Source organism: Gopherus flavomarginatus, chromosome 2 (assembly GCF_025201925.1).
Source record: "Gopherus flavomarginatus isolate rGopFla2 chromosome 2, rGopFla2.mat.asm, whole genome shotgun sequence".
Classification (NCBI taxonomy): Eukaryota; Metazoa; Chordata; order Testudines; family Testudinidae; genus Gopherus; species Gopherus flavomarginatus.
Window position 1 is genome coordinate 140,087,668 of NC_066618.1, and position 20,685 is coordinate 140,108,352.

Genomic DNA, 20,685 nt, shown 5'->3' on the forward strand with positions numbered 1-20,685 from the left:
GCTGAGAGATGTCCAATTGTGCATAATGATCTCTGCCCAAGATACATGTATAGTGTACAGGGCAAAAGTCTGTTAGCCTTGTGTTTCTGCTACAAAGCCGAGTTAACTTTTTATCCATATGGAGGTTGCATCTTAAATAAGCTATGGATCGGCTTCCTTGGTTTAGGGACCAAGTCTGAAGAAATCCCTTCCTGACCATGCCCTCCTGAGCCTGTTTGTAGAATAAGTCAAGGCTGAAATAAGGCCTTTATATTTCAACCAGCTCATATGAGACCGTTGTAGCATCCTCCTTTTACCAGTTACCTGGTAGCCCTTGTCCAATTCCTTATATTAGTGGTGGCTGTGACTCTGTGCTATTTTATTTAAATCACATTTAATTTTCGTATGAAGTCTAGATACAGTATATTTTGCGCTATATAAATACGTAACCGCTGTTTATTTTCTTGAGGGATGGCTCATGAAGGTGACAGCTACTGCAGTCTCTCTGAAAAGTAGGGCTGCCAAGCGATTAAAAAAATTAATTGCAATTAATCGCATTGTTAAACAGTAATAGAATACCATTTATTTAAATAGTTTGGATGTTTTCTACATTTTCAAATATATCCATTTCAGTTACAACGCAGAATACAAAGTGTACAGTGCTCACTTTATGTTTATTTTTGATTACAAGTATTTGCACTGTAAAAAACAAAAGAAATAGTATTTTTCAATTCACCCAATACAAGTACTGTAGTGAAATCTCTTTACAATGAAAGTTGAACTTACAAATGTAGGATTATGTACCAAAAAACTGCATTCAAAAATAAAACAATGTAAAATTTTAGAGCCTACAGGTCCACGCAGTCCTATTTCTTGTTTAGCCAATCGCTCAGACTAACAAGTTTGTTTACATTTGCAGAAGATAATGCTGCACGCTTCTTGGTTACAGTGTCACCTGAAAGTGAGAACAGGCATTAACCTGGGACTGTGTTGCAAGAGATTTACATGCCAGATGCGCTAAAGAGTCATATGTCCCTTCATGCTTCAACCACCATTCCAGAAGACATGCGTCCACGCTAATGAGGGGTTTTGCACTATAACAATCCAAAGCAATGCAGACCGATGCATGTTCATTTTCATTATCTGAGTCAGATGCCACCAGCAAAAGGTTGATTTTCTTTTTTGGTGGTTCAGGTTCTGTAGTTTCCACATTGGAGCGTTGCTCTTTCAAGACGTCTGAAAGTATGCTCCACACCTCATCCCTTTCAGATTTTGGAAGGCACTTCAGATTCTTAAACCTCACATCGAGTGCTGTAGCTATCTTTAAAAATCTCACATTGGTACCTTTGCGTTTTGTCAAATCTGCGTGAAAGTGTTCTTACAATGAACAACATGCTGGGTCATCATCTGAGACTGCTGTAACATGAAATATATGGAAGAATGCAGGTAAAACAGAGCAGGGAACATAGAATACTCCCCAAGGAGTTCAGTAACAAATTTAATGAATGTATTCTTTCTTTAATGAGCGTCATCAATAAGGCTGCAAGTCTATCATGGAAGTCATGGATTCCGTGACTTTCCATGACTTCTGCAGCGACTGGTGCTGACTCAGGTGCTGCCTCAGCCGGGAAGCCCCTGGGCCAGGAGCAGCAGTTTAGAGTGTGGGAAGGGCTAGAGGCAGAGGGTTGGGGAATATGTATGTGTGGGGGGGGGGCGCTTACCTCAGGGTGGGGGGCTTCCCAGCTCCCACTGGCATGGCCCTGCAGCTCCTAGGTGGAGGAGGGGCCAGGGAACTCTGCGTGCTGCCTGCGCCTGCAGCTCCCTTTGGTTGCGGTTCCCATCCAATGGGAGCTGTGCAACAGGGGCTTGTGGTGGGAGCAGCGGGTGGAGCCCCAAGCTTCTCTGCCACCTAGAAGCTGCAGGGACACATGGAGGGAGTCCCTGCTAGTACTCCGGCACCCGCGGCGCCCCTGGACCGTGCTGCCACCCCGCCCCCCTCCGAGCACCCACGGCCCCCGCCCAAGTTTTAGTTAGGGGTATACAGTATAAGTCATGGACAGGTAAAGGGCCATGAATTTTTGTTTACTGCCTGTGACCTGTACAAGACTTTTACTAAAACTACACATGACTAAAACAGAGCCTTAGTCATCAGCATGGAAGCATGTCCTCAGGAATGGTGTCCAAAGCATGAGGGGGCATACAAATATTTAATATACGTATGGTACATAAATACCTTCCAATCCCAGCTACAAAAGTGCCATGTAAATGCCTGTTCTCACTTTCTGGTGACATCGTAAATAAGAAGAGGGCAGCAGTAGTTTCTGTAAATATAAACAAACTTGTTTGTCTTAGTGATCGGCTGAGCAAGAAGTAGAACTGAGTGGAGTTGTAGGCTCTGAAGTTTTACATTGTTTTGTTTTTAAGTGCAGTTATGTAACCAAAAAAAATCTACATTTGTAAGTTTCACTTTTACGACAAAAAGATTGCAGTACAGTATTGTATGAGGTGAATTGAAAAATACTATTTTGTTTATCATTTTAACAGTGCAAATATTTGTAATAAAAAATAACACGTGAAATCATGTTGATTTCAGTTACAACACAGAATACAATATATATGAAAATGTAGAAAAACATCAAAAATATTTAATAAATTTCAGTTGGTATTCTATTGTTTAACAGTGCAGTTAAAACTGTGATTAATCATGATGCATTTTTTAATCGCAATGAATTTTTTTGAGTTAATCATGTGAGTTAACTGTGATTAAGTGACAGCCCTACTGAAAAGTCATGTTAATTTAATACAGATAGTTAAAGCTGATCTACACCATGAATGCCTCCCTGTCTAGTTAGGAAATGGGCATAAACCGCTTCTAGTGCCATGCTGCTACTCTTATCCTCCCAGCCTGCTCAAATAGCCGTAACTGACTGCTAGATAGAGAATGACCTTGCATACTTTAGATCAGTTTTATTAAATCCCTAAAGAGATGCCTTCTCTTTGCACTCTTTTCATTTGTCTGTCTGTCTTGGGGAGTTCTCCAGCACAGCCCACAATGTTTAGGATCTTAGCTCCTGCACACTGGCATAACTATATAAGAAAAAAGATTTCCACTGGATGTCATTACTAATTGAAGGAAGGTTTACAAAATGAGTTGAGGATTGACCCTCTTTGCTGCGTGCTGTCTAAGGATACAGCATTAGAGTTATTTTTGAAAATGACATCCAAATTACATTAAATCCATAATTACATTAAATCCTTAATTCATCTAGATCATCTTCCAGTTTGCAGAAAGATAAATCTGAAATGCTCAGGCTACATTAAGATGAGGATGCTCTCAGAATTCTTAAATAGTATTTCATAAGAATAAATTGTCAGATTTATTATAAAATGGGACACGATCTCTTCAGTCACACAGACGGCTGTGGGTGGGGCCCTTGGTTCCCTAGGTAGTTGCCAGTGTAGCCTTTCAGGTTACAACTGTGAGCATTGGTCTTCTTTTCTTGCTCATCTGTGGCCACGTCTACACTACAGCATAAAATCGAAATTATTAAAACTGGTTTTATAAAACTGGTTTTATAAAATTGATTTTACGCATCCACACCAGGGCACATTAATTCGGTGGTGTGCGTCCATGGTCCTAGGCTACCATCGATTTCCGGAGCGGTGCACTCTGGGTAGCTCAGTAAAAGAATGAGACCAATAACTTCGATTTCCGTCCACACTAACCCTAAATCGATATAGTAATATCGATTTTAGGGTTACTCCTCTCGTTGGGGAGGAGTACAGAAATCGATTTTAAGAGCCCTTAAAATCGATTTAAAGTGCCTTGTAGTGTGGACGGGTACAGCGTTAAATCGATTTAACGCTGTTTAAATCTATTTAACGCTGTAGTGTGGACCAGGCCTGTGAGAGCTTTGGCTGTAGCACTGGACACATGTAAATACTGGCCAGGAAGTGTTCTGCTCTAACATCTTTTGGGTTGGTGGGTAGTGCACTCCACTACGGTGCGGGTGCAGGCTTCCTCAGATACAACGTTTTAGAGACTCAGAACCTCCCTTTAGGGTTGGAGAGCAGGAGATGACGCCCATTGTCTGGTGTGTGCACAGTTTAATTCAAAAAGACTAGAGACTAATGTTGCATAAATAATTAATGAATTTATTATACTGAACAAGTCAAAAAATGGAATAGTTGAAAGCAGTATTTAGTCAGACAAAGTTTTTCGTTCCCAAGATGTACAAAAGTTTGTGCTGCTGGCAGATAATATGTCGGAGTATTTTCAAATGGCTTTGAATCATGTTTACAGTTCATTTCAAAATGTTGATGTTGATTTTAAAAATTGAGTTAAAACCTGAGCTTAAAAGAACAAGATCAGATGAAATATTAGGTTTGTTAGGGGAAGTGAGAGGGAGGCTATAAGAATGAGTTTTTACAGAAACATGCAAACATTACCCGAGTTTTTTTATTCTAGTTTATGTGATGTTATTTAAAAAAAAAAAGAAAATTTTACATCACAAGCACTTTCCAACTGAGCCACTCAAAGCAATTTTGCACACACTAATAAATAATACCTTTTACTATTTCTACCTGCCTAGGCGAGGTATGTAAGAGACTCTCTGTTCTACATACACAGCCACAAAGATGAACACATGATTTGTGTAGGAGTTGCCCGGTAACTCAGTGGCAAAGCAAGCGAGAACTCTGATTGCCTAGTTCCTTGTCATGTTTTAGGTCAGGTCTACAATAGAAACTTTGACTGATATGGTAATATCTGTTAGGAGTGTGATTTATTTTCTTTTCCTTTCCATACCAGCTAAAGCCCTAGTGTGGCCACAGTTATACTTGCAAAGCGAGAAGGCTTTTGCCAATAGACTTTTTATGTGGGGACTCAATATAAGCTTTACTGGCAAAAGCACTCTTCTGCTCGTATAAGCTTCGTCTTTATTAGGAAGGTTTGCCGGCAATGCTATGCCAGCAACCCTTTCCTTGTGTAGACTAGGCCTCTGTTGTCTTCCTCTTTAGTGGCTAAAAGTTCCCCATTAGTGTTTGCAATGTGAACGCTGCGGGACTGTGCTGGTGCGTGAAACTTGCATTTAATTGGAAGTGTAACACACTGAACAGAGAGCGCAGGATGAAAAGTAAATGTAAGCGAGACTTCTACATTTCAGTTTTAATAAGTAAGGAAACATACTTGTTTAAAAATGTCTCCTTTCAGTTCACAGAGGCTCTCTTGGAGGGGAGATTGTTTTCATGTCAGATATTTGGGTCTTTTGGTTCTTGAGGTTTTGATTTTTGTTGTTTGTTCAGTTTTGTGCACTGACTCCTCTCCCTTTTGCAGCTGCTGAACTCTCACTCTTCCTTTCCAAAAGCACCATCAGTCAGCACTCCACTCCTGGGAAACGATCCCTTATGTAGCTTCCAAAATTTGCCTGACTTGGCCTTGCCACACAAACACCAGACTGTTTCACAACTTGTGTCCAGTTACCCCCTGAACTCTCCCACTGCCCTTTCATCCTGCCCTCCCTTCCAGTTACCCGCCTCCCTACATGCCATTTCAACACCTCACAACTGCCAAATTTATCAGCTTTTGCAAGGAAACCTGAGGATTTTTTTTCTTATCTGTTGACTCTTCACACCTCATTGCTGTCAGTCTTACGGTATTTTTTCTAAATGCCCCACTTAAAAACATGAATTAAAACCTTCTTTTCTGGTCATTGCTCTTGGATAAGTGCTGGGAAAAGCTTTCTGACCTGAGAGTATTTGTTACTGGTCTGTCAAATGGTGTTTAACAATGTTAATTTACAACATATCAGGCTTTAAAACTGTTCTTCAATCTGGCAGTGGATTTGTTACTAGTCCTGGAAGGAATGGACCAAGTCCTGCATCTTAGACTAGGGTATTTTCAATGCTAGTAGAAATTCTGCTTCACTCATGATGTGTTTTCATTGCATGGGTAAAACGCCACAAAAAACAATGAAGAGAATAAACAATGAATGGTGAATATTCACCATGTTTTATTTGAATGAATTGGATATTGTTCCACTCTTCCTAACAGGAGAAAAACATACATTTCAACTACAAAAGTGAAGAGATGTGAAAGGATGATACTTGTTAAAATGGGACTTCAAAGACCTATAACTCTTTAAGAATTTCCATCCACTGCCCCCAAAAGGAACAGTAGCTAGAGGTCCTTTTGTTTTTTATGAAACTGAACCAAAGTGCTGCAGACATTTATAGATCCTCCCTTTACTCTGGTAATTGTCTATATGCAAAAAATCATAAAAGCATTTTATTGCCTGGTGTATGTAAGGTGACAGTTTGTCTGCAGATGTTCCTTTTTCTGCAGTGTATTAAAGGACAATGTCAGAGGATTAGACTGTTACCTATCTACTGTAAAGAGAATGAGAAGGTTATTGACGTGAGATTCCAGCAACCTAATGCTTTACTGCTCCGTTTTTTCCAGTTTGTTTCCTGCAATGGGCAAGGTATTGTGTCTTTAGATACAGGCCAGCATTACCTTCTGTTCACTTATCCCTGTAAAACCATCATTTTATTTTTCTGCAGAACACATATACCAATGCAGATAAATTGCTAGAAGCTGCCGAGCAGCTGGCTCAGACGGGGGAGTGTGATCCAGAAGAGATTTATCAAGCTGCACATCAGTTGGAAGACAGAATACAGGATTTTGTTAGGCGTGTGGAGCAACGCAAGATCCTGCTGGACATGTCTGTGTCTTTTCACACTCACGTTAAAGAGGTAAGCTGACCACAAACCATGGAAATACCTGGCAAACTTGAAAAGGATGCAAGCCGAGTAATCTTTTCATTGGTATAACATACAGCTCTTGCTAATGAGATACAATGAACCCCAACTGTACAGTGAGCATTTAATTCAAAACTGAGCTCAGACCATCTTATTCTACTGACATCACAGTGTTAGCTGTCTCTGTACATTGCCAATCCCTGACAACTATTTATCCGTGAATGGGATGTGATGATGATTATTTGTATTATGGGAGCTCATACTAGACATAGTAAGAGACAGTCGCTGCCTTGGAGAGAGCTTAAAATCTATTTTTACAAGACAGTGGCTCAGAGGGTGGGGGAAAGCCAAGGCACAGAAGTCCAGTGACTTTCCCCAGAGCTGGGAATAGAACCAGGCCTCCTGTCCCCCATGTAAGAGCCCTCTCCACTAGACATTTGTTTCTCTTTGCTGCACATGAGTAGAAGTCTTTGTGGAATTTTTTTCAGGTTGAAAGTAGATCAAGAGGAGTGAAGGCACCTCAGATTGCTAGGCATTAACTAAACGGAGTGAGGGGTAATCATTTTAAAACCATTTTGCGTTGGGCTCCTGAAGTTACTCCTCAAGTAGATTATCAGTGTTTATATTTTTTCCTCCTCCTCTCTCCCCACCCCCGATTCACCATGCTAATGAAGCTTATTAATTATTCTGTTACATTATATCACCTGGGGCTGATTGGTCCTGGACTTGTGAGATTTTGAGCAAATTTTAATTTAGGAAGAACAGTCATGCCTTGTGGAGAAGGAAAGGACATTATCCAAAATATACTGCATTCTGCAAACTGTCTTATAGGGTAGATTTCAGTATGTGAACATCTGTTTCATATATTTTATTAAACAGGAAAAGCAAATGATCTGTGAAAATGTTCATTATTAGATTGCTTTACAACTCTAGACATAAATGTGTTATTTAGCCAGTGGTTTCTGTATTAAGTCTTGCTCATGCTCTCCTCACTTCTCCCCTTTGCAGACCCACACTTGCTGCGTTAATGCAACATGAAGAGAGTCCTTAAAAATTAACTCTCACCTATTATACTTTACGGTATTTTTTGGTGTCTCAGTATAGATATACTTTCTCTTTCCTCTGTGTTCCTCTGATATCTGGTGCTGCTATGTATCATAAATCCAGCAGAGATTCTTTTTTATGTCATCTTCCCAGTTCCCATTTTCAATACTAGTCCTCCAAGGTTACATTTTTCCACCTCTTCTAGTTCTTTGTCACTGACTTGAATCTTTGTCTCTTCCTGCTGTCGTCAATTGCCATAATTTTTGTGTTCTCTGTACTTATCGTCCGTCTGAATTTTCTGCTCTGGCGATCTACCTTGTCAGTTACTCTCTAGGGCCACCCAGGACAATGCTGTGAGGTCAATATCATCTGTGAACCTAAGGTTATTCGCTGTTCTCCCACTTAACTTGGCTCCTCCCATTTCATCTCTCAGTGCTACAGTCACGACTACTTCTAGTACCAACTGAAACAAATCCGGTGATACTGCACATCCTTTGTTGCACTCATGTGGTCATCCTGAACCATTCCATCAACTTCTTGTCTATTCTCTGCACATTCATCAACTTGCTGTTGATACTTTCTACCAGCTCAATCAATTTCTTGGGAAACCAGACATACTCAAAACTTGCCATAGCCCTTTCTGCCAAGTGCTGTCAAAAGCCCATGTGAAGTCTACACAGGTCTTGTAGCAGGTTCAGGTGTGTTGTCTGTGTTTCTCTGATGTCGGTCTCAGTGCAACCTGTTCCTCTGCCAGGGCAACATCCTCATACTTCTCATTCTCCTCTGCAACATCTTGGGGGACGTGTTTCACAGCACACTCAGTAAGCGGATCGCTCTATAGGTCTTGCACTCACTCTTATTTCCTTTTTTTTTTTTTTTTTTTTTTTTAAATAGATATGTACTTGCTATTGCTTTTCCCCATTCGCTGGGCACTTGCTCTTGCTTGTAAATCTGCAGCAGTGTTGTGACTTTGTTGTCACTTCATGGTGCCTTTTTCAGACTTTCTGTTGAGAGCTTTACTTTTTCTAAGAATTCAAAAAACTTCTACAAAATCTAAAATAAGTGATGATAACATGGGTAAGGCAGGAACTAAGATTGGAGAGAGATGACTGTGAGGGTTTGGACACGTGTCAAGAATGGACCTGGAAAGGATACCATACACAGTGATACATACCGAAGTGCAGGGCTATAGAAATAAAGGAAAACTGAGGATGGGTTAGATCGGGGTCTCAAACTCAAATGACCACGATGGCCACATGAGGATTAGTGCATTGAACCAAGGGCCGCATCACTCACACTCCCCCTCGCTGCCTCTGGCCCCGTCCCCACTCCACCCCTTCCATTAGGCCCCACTCCTGCCCCACCTCTTTCCACCCCTTCCCTGCCCCAATCCAACCCCTTCCTCGAAGTCCCCACCCCAGCGCTGCCCCCAGGGTTTGCAGATAGTTTGCCAGGTTCAGCAGGGGGCTCAGGGCAGGGTGTTGGTGGGTGGGGTACAAGAGGGTGAGGGGTGCAGCAGGGGGCTCAGGGCAGGGAGTTGGGGTGCAGGGTGTGGCAGGGGGCTCAGGGCAGGGAGTTGGGGTGCAGGAGGAGTTCAGGGTGCAAGCTCCAGCCCGGTGCTGCTTACCTAGGGCGGCTCTGGGGTGGCAGTGGTGCGCACCAGGGTCAGGGCTGGCTCCCTGCCTGCCTGCCTGCCCTGGCCCCTGGCCCCGCGCTGCTCCGTTCCAGGAAGCAGCTGGAACCGTGTCCCTGTGGCTCCTCAGGGAGGGGGAGGGGCTCAGGGTTCCATGTGTCTGCTGCTCTTGCTGCTCCTCCAGGTACCTCCCACGAAACTCCCATTGGTCGCGGTTCCCTATTCCCGGCCAATGGGAGCTGCAGGGGGCAGTGCCTGGAAGGAGGCAATGCAGGAGCCCTCTGCCTCCTTCCCCCTCCCCTCTCGGCCTGAAGGGGTGTGCTGCCAGCAGCTTCAGATAGCGATGCGGGGCTTGCAATGCCACAGGGGCAATCCCGCAGGTAGGCAGAGGGGCAGGGGTGCAAGGAGCTTGGCAGGCCACACGCAAGAGCCCCGCGGGCTGCATGTGTGTTTGAGACCCCTGGGTTAGATAGAAACGGTGAAGAATGACATGGAACAAAAAAGTTTAAAGGTTAGTGAAGCTGGTACAAGCAAGAAAGTGGTAAAAAGGCTTCATTCGGCTCCATTGTCACTGCTGAGCTGACAGATGGGAATCAAAGACTAATCCAGGAGAGAAATGGCAGCTTGGGCCAGATGCCATAATATGATGTTACTCTTATGGTGGTTCTTTGTAATTCTGATTCGATTGCTTGTTCACGTCCATGCCACATTGGGTGTGTGTGCACCGCATGCATGTCGGAAACTTTTTCCCTTAGTGGCTTCCATCGGGTCAGCAGGGGAGCCCACTAGAGCGGCGCTTCTATGCTAGTGCACACATACCCCCGCTGACCCGACCCCCCCTTCAGTTCCTTCTTACCATCCCTGGTGGCGTTCGAACAACTCTCTTGTGAGTGATCCCTTAGCACAGTTGAAGCAGTTATCAGTAGTTAACAGGTATCTGTAGTTAATAGTTATCAGTAGTTAGCACTTCTTAATAATAGATAGTTAAGCTTCCTTTGTTTTAGGTGTCTGGAAGTTGTTTCCAGCACCAGCCCTGGGCTGCGGGCGTGGGGCATGCGGCAGGCCCAAGGGTTTAAGGCTTGTGTCACATGCGGCAAGCCTATGCTGATCAGTGATCCCCATAACTTGCGTCTCCGCTGTTTGGGGGAATCGCACCAGACTGAGCACTGCAAGATCTATAAGGCTTTTAAGCCAAGAATCAATAAAGAGACTTTTGCCTCAAGCAATTACTCCTGGAGGCCGCACTGCGGCCTTCGACCATCTGGCTTGGGCGCCGCAGTCCTTGGTGCGGAGTGCCCCGGCATCAGTCCATGATCCAGCGCCGGTGGGGCACTGTAAGCATACCGCACCGAGGCAACAAGACAGGCCCTGGCACCATTCGACCTCTCCAGCCTGGTCAAAGGGGCAGCCTAAAGGCGATAGAGGGTGCTCCTCACATAAGAATGTGGCGTCTTCCAAGAGACTGAGCACTCAGAGGGACAGTGCGGCCCCAGGACATATACTGGCACCAGTGGCTCCGGCGCCACAGGGCCTGCCGATCCCTGGGCTAAGTGAGTTGAATGCAGAAGAAGGACTGGAGGACATCCCATAACAGCTTTCCATGCCAGACACCTTTGAGGTGGCAAAAGACCTCACCAAGCTTTTGGCGGCAAGCCCCCATCCTAGCAAGGAGAAGCCTCTGGCAACATCACCAAGGGTGCTGTCCACAGGCAAACAGTCAATGGTGCGCCACTCGAGGTCACCAACCCAGCACTGCTCCCAGTGCCGGTTCCGGTCAAGCTCAGCCTCCGTAGACTCCCAGTTACCTTTGACTCAGCGGGACTCGAGGGCATTGGAACCGAGCCAGCATACGGCACCAGCTCTGCCGGCACATCGCTCCCTGGCACCGTCACTAAGCCAGCACCAAGGGAACATAAGGCTGCAATCCCCGGTCCCTGGCAGTGATACCAGTCCAGAGAATATTGGTACTGATCCTGCTCCTGGTCAGTGAGGAGCCACACTCCAGCCTCCCAACGGCACTGTGCCATGGCACCACCTTGGCCTTTGAGGTCGGCGTCCTCGGAATCTGAGGTCAATTCAGGCTGCTCCAGCTATGCCTGCAGGGCGCCGGGTAGCAGGGAGCCCCAGACCACGTGGCATCCCCAATGGGGCCCGCCAGGACAATGGCCCTTTTAGACACCGTGGGCCTATCAGCAGCAGCAGGGGACCTCCTCCAGAGCTTCGAGGTCAGGCTATTTGGTTCATTGGTCCCGGTCCCCACGCAGGCACCCTACCCTGCCCAAGGAGGCCACATTGTCCAAGCCACCAGATGCCTCTCTGAAGCAACGGAGAGCAAAAGCGGCACTGAGCCCGGTGCCATCCCGGGGACAATCAACCCAACAGGACCCGGATGTGCCCCTGGTCTATGAGGAGCGGCAAAAAGGGCAGGTGGAGGAAGCTCAGCAGGCCCTCACCTCCTCATCATCCCCAGATGAAGCTGTAGTGGGCACGGTGGTGTTGAGGCCTCCCCCAGCTGACCACAAAGCACATCAGGAGCTGCTCCGCAGGGTTGTCCAGAATTGGACCTGGAAGCGGTGGAGCAGGAGGATCCTGTGGTGGACATCCTAAGCCCTGAAGACCCCTCCAGAATTGCGCTCATGCTCATAAAGACAATTCAGTATAACTACAAAATGGTCTGGCAGCCTCCAGCCTCCAGCGCACCGACAGCAAGGGGAGTGGAGAGGAAGTACTTCGCCCCTTCCAAGGGATACCACTTCCTATTTTGTCATCCAGCCCCCTGTTCTCTGGTCATCTCAGCCGTGAATGAAGGGGAGCGTCATGGCCAGCAAGCCCCGGCCCCCAAGGCCAAGGAGGCTAAACGTTTAGACCTCTTCAGAAGGAAGGTCTACTCCTCTGGGGGACTCCAGTTAAGGATTGCGAACCAGCAGGTGATCCTAAACAGGCACAATTTTAATTCCTGGGCAGCAGTTTCCAAATTTAAATACTCCTTAGGTTGACCCCAGGGCTCTCAACCTAAGTTCATGGCCCTTGTGGAAGAGGGAAAGGCAGTTGCCAAGACCTCTTTACAGGCCTCTCTGGACTCGGCAGACGCAGCAGCCTGAACAATCGCCTCAGGTGTGGTGATGAGGCACTCGGTGTGGCTTCAGGCCTTCCGCCAGAGGTCCAGAACACCATCCAGGACCTCCCCTTCGAAGGGTCTGGCCTCTTTTCTGACCAGACAGATGCCAGGCTGCATAGCCTTAAAGACTCCTGGGCAGTCCTCAAGTCATTAGGAATTCACACCTTGGTGACTCAGAGGAAGCCATTCAAGCCCCAACCATTGCAGCAACAGCAGTACCAGCCTCGCCCTAGGCAGGAGCTTTATCACAGAAGGGGCAGAGACAACAGACACAGGCAGACTAACACGCCTAATTAAGGCCAGAGCCAGGGCAATCCTCATCCTGGCAACAAGCAGGGGTTTTGAAGCTGCGCTCGAGGACAGCATACCAACCCAGCTCCCGGATACTTCCCCTTGTTTCTTGAACTGCTTGTCCTTCTACCAGGTGTGGTCCCGTATAACGTCGGACCGTTGGGTCTTACACATGAGAAAAGTGGGTTACACGCTGCAGTTCTCCTTCCCTCCTGCCCACCCCCTTTCCCCATCCCTCTTCAGGGATCCTTCTCACAAGGAACTCCTTATGCAGGAGGTACAGTTGCTCCTAGAGGTGGGGACGGTGGGGGAAGTCTCTCGGAAACTAAGGCGGGAAGGGGTTTTACTCCCATTATTTTCTCATCTCAAAGGCAAAGGGGCCCATTTTAGACCTTCGCGGTCTCAACAAGCTCTTAGTCAAGGTCTGCTTCCGCATGGTCTCCCTAGGCACTATTATCCCATCCCTGGATCTGGGGGATTGGAACGCTGCCGTCGACATGAAAGATGCATAGTTTCACATGGCTATTCACCCTGCTCGCTGGCGGTTCCTGCGGTTCACAGGGCGGCGTGCACTCACGTAGTCAAATATGCTCAACTAAGCCTCAGGACTTGACAAGTGTGGCTAGCCCGGTCATATCCCCCGGGCAGAGATCCCCTAGACCTTGTTATGACAGTTCCGGTGCAGTTGTTGGACTCCCTGCACTGGTGACTCAGTCAGCTGGTAGTCTTCGAGGGTATCCCCTTTGCCACACCGCAGCCTGCTCTGACGCTGGTGACAGATGCATCAGACCTCAGCTAGGGAACTCACTTAGGGGACCTAAGGACACAGGGCTTGCTGTACAAGGCCGAGATGTCACTTCACATCAGTGTGAAGGAGCTCAGGGCGGTTCGTCTAGCCTGCCAAACCTTTCATGCTACGCTGGAATGTCACAGCGTGACAGCTCTGACAGACAACACCACCACCATGTTTTATATAAACAAGCAGGGTGGAGTCCATTCCTCTCCCCTCTGCCGAGAGGCCCTTCTCCTGTGGGACTTTTGTATAGCCCGCTCCATCTATCTTGTAACGTCATATCTCCCAGGAGAATGAAACAAGCTAGCGGATAGCCTCAGCAGGTCATACCGCATGCACGAGTGGTCGATGAGATTGGACATCTTGTGATCAGTCTTCCAGAAGTGAGGGTTTTCCCAAATGGACCTCTTTGCCACCAAGAGCAACAGCCAATGTCTGCAGTTTTACTCATTCCAGAACCACAGTCCGGGCTCAGTTGCAGATATATTCACGATCCCTTGGAGCAGGAGCATGAAGTACGCCTTTCCTCTGTTCCCGCTCATCCAGAGTTCTCCTCAAAGTTCGCAGGGACAAAGCGATGATAATTTTGATCGCCCCAGCTTGGCCTTGTCAGCACTGGTTTACAACACTGCTAGAGCTGTCAGTGGCTGTCCCGATTGCCCTGTCCCTGCACTGGGATATCATCATGCAGGATCGCAGGCGCCTGCTCCACCCAGATCTGCAGTCTCTGCATCTCATGGCATGGAAACTCTCTGGCTAAATGCTCTGGAGAGCCAGTGCTCTCTTCTGGTACGGCAGATTCTCCTTGGCAGTAGGAAACGGTCCGCTAGGGTGGCCCACCTAGCTAAGTGGAAAAGATTTTCCTGCTGGTTTGAGCCTAAGCAGATACAGCCACTCCAGGCCACTATTCCAGTCTTCTTAGAATACCTCAAGCATCAGAGTCTCTCTCCTTCCTTGATCAGAGTGCATCTAGCTGCCATTTCAGCGTTTCACCCGGGGGAATCCCGATGCTCTGTTTTTTCTAACCCCATGGTGGTGCGGTTCCTCAAAAGGCTGGAGAGAGTGTTCCCCTACTCACGCCCACTGGTCCCTCCTTGGAACCTTAATTTGGTCCTATCCAAGCTCATGGGGCCCCTGTTCAAGCCCCTGGCCTCTTGCTCTCTTCTTCACCTCTCCTGGAAGGCGGCATTCCTGGTGGCCATTACGTCAGCAAGGAGGGTGTCCTAATTGAGGGCCCTAACCTCAGAGCCTCCTTATACAGTTTTTTATAAGGACAAAGTGCAACTCTGGCCACACCCAAAATTCCTCCCTAAAATAGTTTCACAATTTCATATGGGACAGGACTTTTGTTTGCCAGTGTTCTTTCCTAAACCACACATGGACCCGAGTCACTGTAGCCTGCACACTCTGGATGTTCGAAGGGCTCCAGGCTTTCTATTTGGAACGAACTAAACCTTTCCGCAAGTCAACGCAATTGTTTGTCACCATAACTGATAGAATGAAAGGGCTTCCGGTCTCGGCGCAACGTATATTATTGTGGATTGCAGAGTGCATCCACGCTTGCTATGAGCTCGCCAAGGTTCCAGCCCCGGCGGTCACAGCTCACTCGACGAGGGCACAAGCGTCATTAACAGTTTTCCTGGCGCACGTCCCGATCCAGGAGAACTGTAACGCAGCCACCTGGTCATCGGTGCACACATTCAAGCCCACTATGCAGTCAACCAGCAGGCCAGAGATGACGAGGTGGTTGTCAGGGCTGTTCTCCAAGCAGTTGCTCCATGATCCCTATCCTCCTCTTATGGTAAACTTGTGAGTTACCTAATGTGGAATGGATGTGAACAAGCACTCGAAGAAGAAAAAACGGTTACCTACCTTTCATAACTGTTTTTCTTTGAGATGTGGTGTTCACATCCATTATGCTTCCCACCCTCCATCCCCTCTGTTGGAGTCTCTGGCACGAAGGAATTGAAGGGGGGTTGGGTGGGCAGAGGTATATATGCGCCAGCATAGAGGCACCACTCTAGGGGGCTCCCCTGCCAACCCGATGGGAGCAGCTAAGGGAAAAAGTTTCTGACATCCGTGAACATGGTGCGCACTAACCTAATGTGGAATGGACATGAACAACACATCTTGAAGAACAACGGTTACGAAAGATAGGTAACCGTTTTTTTCTGCAGTATCTATTTGTTTGCACCAAAAAGAGAGGCTGAAGTGCTGTAAAGTATCTAGGTGGACTCAGTGGAGGCAACAGTGAACAATGTGGAATGTAGAGGAAGAAAGTGGGGAAGAGGGGATTTACAAAAGACAGACTTGCCTGTGATTCACAACTCCGGAATTCTGACAAATCAACCCAGATGTGTTGGAATGTTGCCTCTGTGCCTCTAGATGCTATTTAACTTCTTGCTACACAACTTCTGTCTTTTCAGGCATTTACATCTTTCCCCTCTGGATAAGTTTTGCTGTTGTACCTCTGCAGTGTAACAGTCATTTCTGTGGAAGCTTGTTTTTTTTTACCTATTCCCTAAAGGCTTGGTTATGTAGCTGTTAATTTTTTTAAAGTTAAATGTCATGTTATAGGGTATGTCTGCACTACAGAGCCTATATCAGCATAGTTATGCCAGCATAGCCCCCTAGTGTAGGCATAGCCTATGCTGACAGGAATGTTTTGTCAGTATGGGAACACCACCTCTCCGAACAATGCTAGCTGTGTCAAGAGGACCCCTCTTCCATCAACAAAGCTGTGTCTATCCAGGGGTTTTGTTGGCATAGCTATGTCAGTCGGGGTGGGGGTTTTCATACTCCTGACTGGCATAAGTATGCTGAGGTAACTCACAAGTATGGACCAAGCCCTAATCTAGTCAACTTTTAAACATATGCAAACAGGAGAAGTGGAAATGAATATTCAATATATCCAGACATGATTAGCTCTTCATTTGCAACATATACAATTTAAACTACTGGGGCAAGATTAAGGCAAACTTTTCCTATTTGAGTGTCTGGTATTTTCAGGATAAAATTAGGATGCATAAGAAAAGTATGAGAGAAATGATTCCTTTGTTGGCTTATGTTTTTGTTCTGGGTTCCTTCTCAGAGGAGCACTGCTTTCTCAATTCAGTGGCATGTTGCTTGTTCTCAAATCAGGGTGTGGAATGCAGAGATGACGCCACAAAACAGATGGAAGATAAAAATGTGCTAAGCCAAAATATCCTTCTTGCTACATTGGCATGAGCATTGTACATTTATTAGAAATCGGGATTATAATTATGCACAGTATTTTAAGTGTAATTTTCTGGTGTGCATTTCAGTTGAATAAGAAGCTTATTTTATATGTACACTTTCCACAGTCTCCATTTTCTTTGCCCTTTCCATATTTTGATTTGCATTCAATTGCTCCTCTCACTGGTTTGGGAGATTTAGAAAAATGTTGCCCTGTGTTTTTAGGCCACCACTTCCTTATAAACGGGTCTCACCTCTGGGGTAAATGGCTCAAGTTCTGGTGCTCAGGGTTTGCAGTTAGCATTTGCTAAAAATTACAGCACAGCAGCGTGTGAGATATTACACACTAGGTATGTTTTTCTACTAGGTATGGGAACCACCATATCTTTGTCTTTGCAAAGTAAGCAAATAAGAACTACCAAGTTTGAAGACTGAATTGGAAAGTAACAGTCTGTATTTCAGTGGGATGGTTTGTCCAGTGCACGTGCCAAAGTACTGCAGAATAAAATTCAGATATGGAAGAGAAATTACTAAACATATGTTCATAGTCTTATGTTAATACTAGTACAACCTATTACTGGTCTGAATGATGTTTCGGGGAAATAGGTCTTGTGGCTGGACAGCACAAATAATAAAAAACTTGTTTGCAAGAGTAGTGGTTTAATTTGAGGTCTGTATGCAGAAATCAGTGGCAAGCTCCACTAATGATTTCCCAAGGTCTGGTTTAGCACTAGGGTGTGAGTAAAACAACTTTTGGGGTTGGGATACAAATATCCGTTTGAAAGATGAGTGCTGTACACATAGATGTCTATGCACTCATCATTCTTCCACATGCTGCTATGCAAATACATAATTAAATGGATCCCTAGTCATCCATGATAGGAGGACAATGGTGTAATGGCCATACCAAGTGTCTGTAGCAGTGCCAAAGTGCAGCAAACAATTATCTCAATAACTGGAGTAAAGTGTAGAAATACAGATCAGAGGTGAACACAGATTGTAGAGGATGGTGAGTTTTAAAACACTTATTTTTGGCATTTTACACGTAACACTTGTGAATATCCTGTCAAGTTCATTTTTAAGAAGTGAAAGCCTTTGCGCTGTATGTGGCATGTGCTTTTTAGAACAGCTTAGTCAACTCCTTTCTCTCCCTCCCTTCACTTCAATACAAATTTGTCACCTTTTCCATTGCAAACTGATGTGTGTTCAGGCCAAAATTCGGGAATGCGGGGAGGGAGGGAATACCGTGAGCTAAACGTAAAACGCAATGCAGAAAGCCCCTGCTGTCCCAAACTTTGAAATGTATGACTGTAATTTATGGGGGGCAGGGAGGGGAAATTATGGTGGAAGAAGTGAGAAGAAGACTTAGGGCTTGTCTGAACAGTGTGGTAGTCCGCACTAGAGGGGTGTAAATTCCAGTGTGCACTAATGTGTTATGCACTAACTGGCGCTTGTGGACCCACTAAAAACTCCCTAGTGCATGTTAATGTAGTCCTGTTGAAATGTTTTCAAAAAATTTACACAAAATATTGAAATAATAAAGTTGCTTAAATATGGTCAAATAGTATGTTCCTCTCTTTTTAATATTCATCTCTGTGCACTTTTTGATTTTAAAATCCTATTTCTAAAAGGGGCTTAGATATTTAAAATCTTAAGTCTCACAGAGAGGCCATGGGACTTAAGATCCTGAAATGCTTAACTTACTTTGGTGTGGGCTCCTAAGTTACCTATGTCCTTTTAAAAAATTACAAATTGAAAGGACACTTATCGGATACTAGCTCTGAAAGAAGAAGCCTTTACAAATACAGAAGATCTATGGGAATGTTTCTATAACCCTTTAAAATTCCTGTGGAAATAGCTCTTTAAACAAACACTCTACAGTGTTTGTTACACAGATATTGTAGCGCTGTGCGGACGGCCAAGACCATGCAAGGTAAACTGACAGTTTTTTAAATGGGTATTGTATTAGCGTTCGTGGCATTCAGGCCAGGCCAGGGAGTGATCAGTTATTTATTTTTTTAAAAGTTGTTTAATTTCTAAGGTAAAACTATGCAAATTGTAATGAAATTACAAGGAGATGGAAAGAAATTCCAAATAGTTCTGAAAAATTGTTTAAATATCATAGCATAGGTTAATGACCAGTCGTTTTTCTCCCCTTTCACAAAATAACTTAAGAGCAGTTCTTCTGTGGTGTCTTACATAATTGCAGCCTTTCAGTGGCTGTACAGTGTCAGCAATAGCTGGGAGGTTAGGTCAATCATGGAAATATTTAGATTGCCAGGATATTGCAGTGAATAACCTTGTTTAAAAATACTAATAACCATCCTCCAATACTAATCATATGCTCTGAAGATTTTAGGAAAGAAATTGCACAGGAGAAGTGCTTGTTTTAGTAGATGTTTCTGAGACCTTAAAATTTCTCCATACATAAATATAGTAAGTTGGTGTAACGTTCATCTGCCAAAGATCCAGGAGTTGCAGCTTTGTGTGTGAGCTCCAAGGCTGATAAGGTGTTATAGCAGAGAAGTGCAGTTAAAGAGGATTGTATTGAGATTGTACTCTTATCTACTTGTACAGTAATTCGTAGAGAAAGCTATTGAATTAAAATAATTCATGCAGGCAGTGCAGAGCCAGCTCAGCATTAGTAAGCCTCAACTCACCCTGCCAGGACCTCTTTAGCCCAGTAACCGAGTCCTCTGAAACATGATTCTCTGTGGATTAGGAACAGAGAATTGGACTGCTTCACAGGCACAGGCTAGCTCTTGGCTGGTTTAGGACACAAATTCAGAGGTGTCATCAGCTGACCAGTGGGCTGGGTAACAGACGCCCACAGGGGAGCATGGCCAACACTTCTGAAAATCAGACTCCTTAGTTACCTAGCGTGGAAAAAATTGTCTCAAGGATTAAGAATATTGGAATCAGCTATCACAGGCAGGTGTATTCCAGGGAAAAAATATTTTACATGTAGGACTATTAGGTTAGGCCAGGGATTGGCAACCTTTGGCATGCGGCCCATCAAGGAGAGCCTCTGGCGGGCCGGGCCGGTTTGTTTACTTGCAGCGTCCACAGGTTCAGCTAATCGTAGCTCCCACTGGCCGCAGTTCGCTGTTCCAAGCCAATGGGGGCTGTGGGACGCAGTGGCCAGCACATCCCTCAGCCCGTGCCGCTTCCTGCAACCCCCATTGCTGTGGAGCGGCGAACCACAACCAGTGGGAGCCGCAATCGGCTGAACCAGCAGATGCGGCAGGTAAAAGAACTGGCCCGACTACCAGCGGATTTCCCTGACAGGCCGCGTGCAAAAGGTTGCCAATCCCTGGGTTAGGCTGTTTATTTTGGGAATAGAACCTGCACAAATTTTTCAAAAGTGCCTAAGTCCTATTCTCAGAAGTGACAGGATCCTAAGTCCCTTTTGACTTTGAATGAGACTTGGACTCCTAAGTGAAAATGGAAAGAATTATCCCGTGTAAATACTGTATTGTGTTCTGTTGGACTTGATAAAGTTTGCTTATGGTCTGGAAGACTTTGTAAGCACTATTGGTTGAATTGCTTGGGTTCAAGGAGCCCACTACACATTTGGTCCATTTGGTTTGGTTTACCAAAGTTTGAACTTTGTTCTTTAAATTAATAGTCGGTGTTGTCTACAAATGACTATAGTCATAAGGAACAGATAATGAGCCAACCTGTGCTGTTTTGTATCTTATTCCTATTGTAAATGATAGGGTTGCACATGTGTCGGAGGGATATTAGTTTGGCCTAGTCTCAGTAACTGTGCAGCTATGTGAAAACTGAGTTGTTGGCGTTACTTTAAGATATACCTAAGATAATACATAGATAATGAAATTAAAACAATAT

General features: G+C 45.3%; 1 protein-coding gene across 4 annotated transcripts in view; it reads left to right on the forward strand.

Moving 5' to 3' along the window:
• The window catches only part of TRIO (trio Rho guanine nucleotide exchange factor), a 441,700-nt gene that overhangs the window by 217,271 nt on the left and 203,744 nt on the right, over positions 1–20,685 (forward strand). For all 4 annotated transcript variants that reach the window (XM_050937381.1, XM_050937382.1, XM_050937383.1 and 1 more), the window contains exon 11: positions 6,541–6,732. In XM_050937381.1, the coding sequence (XP_050793338.1) occupies positions 6,541–6,732 (192 nt within the window). The remainder of the gene's footprint in view (positions 1–6,540; positions 6,733–20,685) is intronic.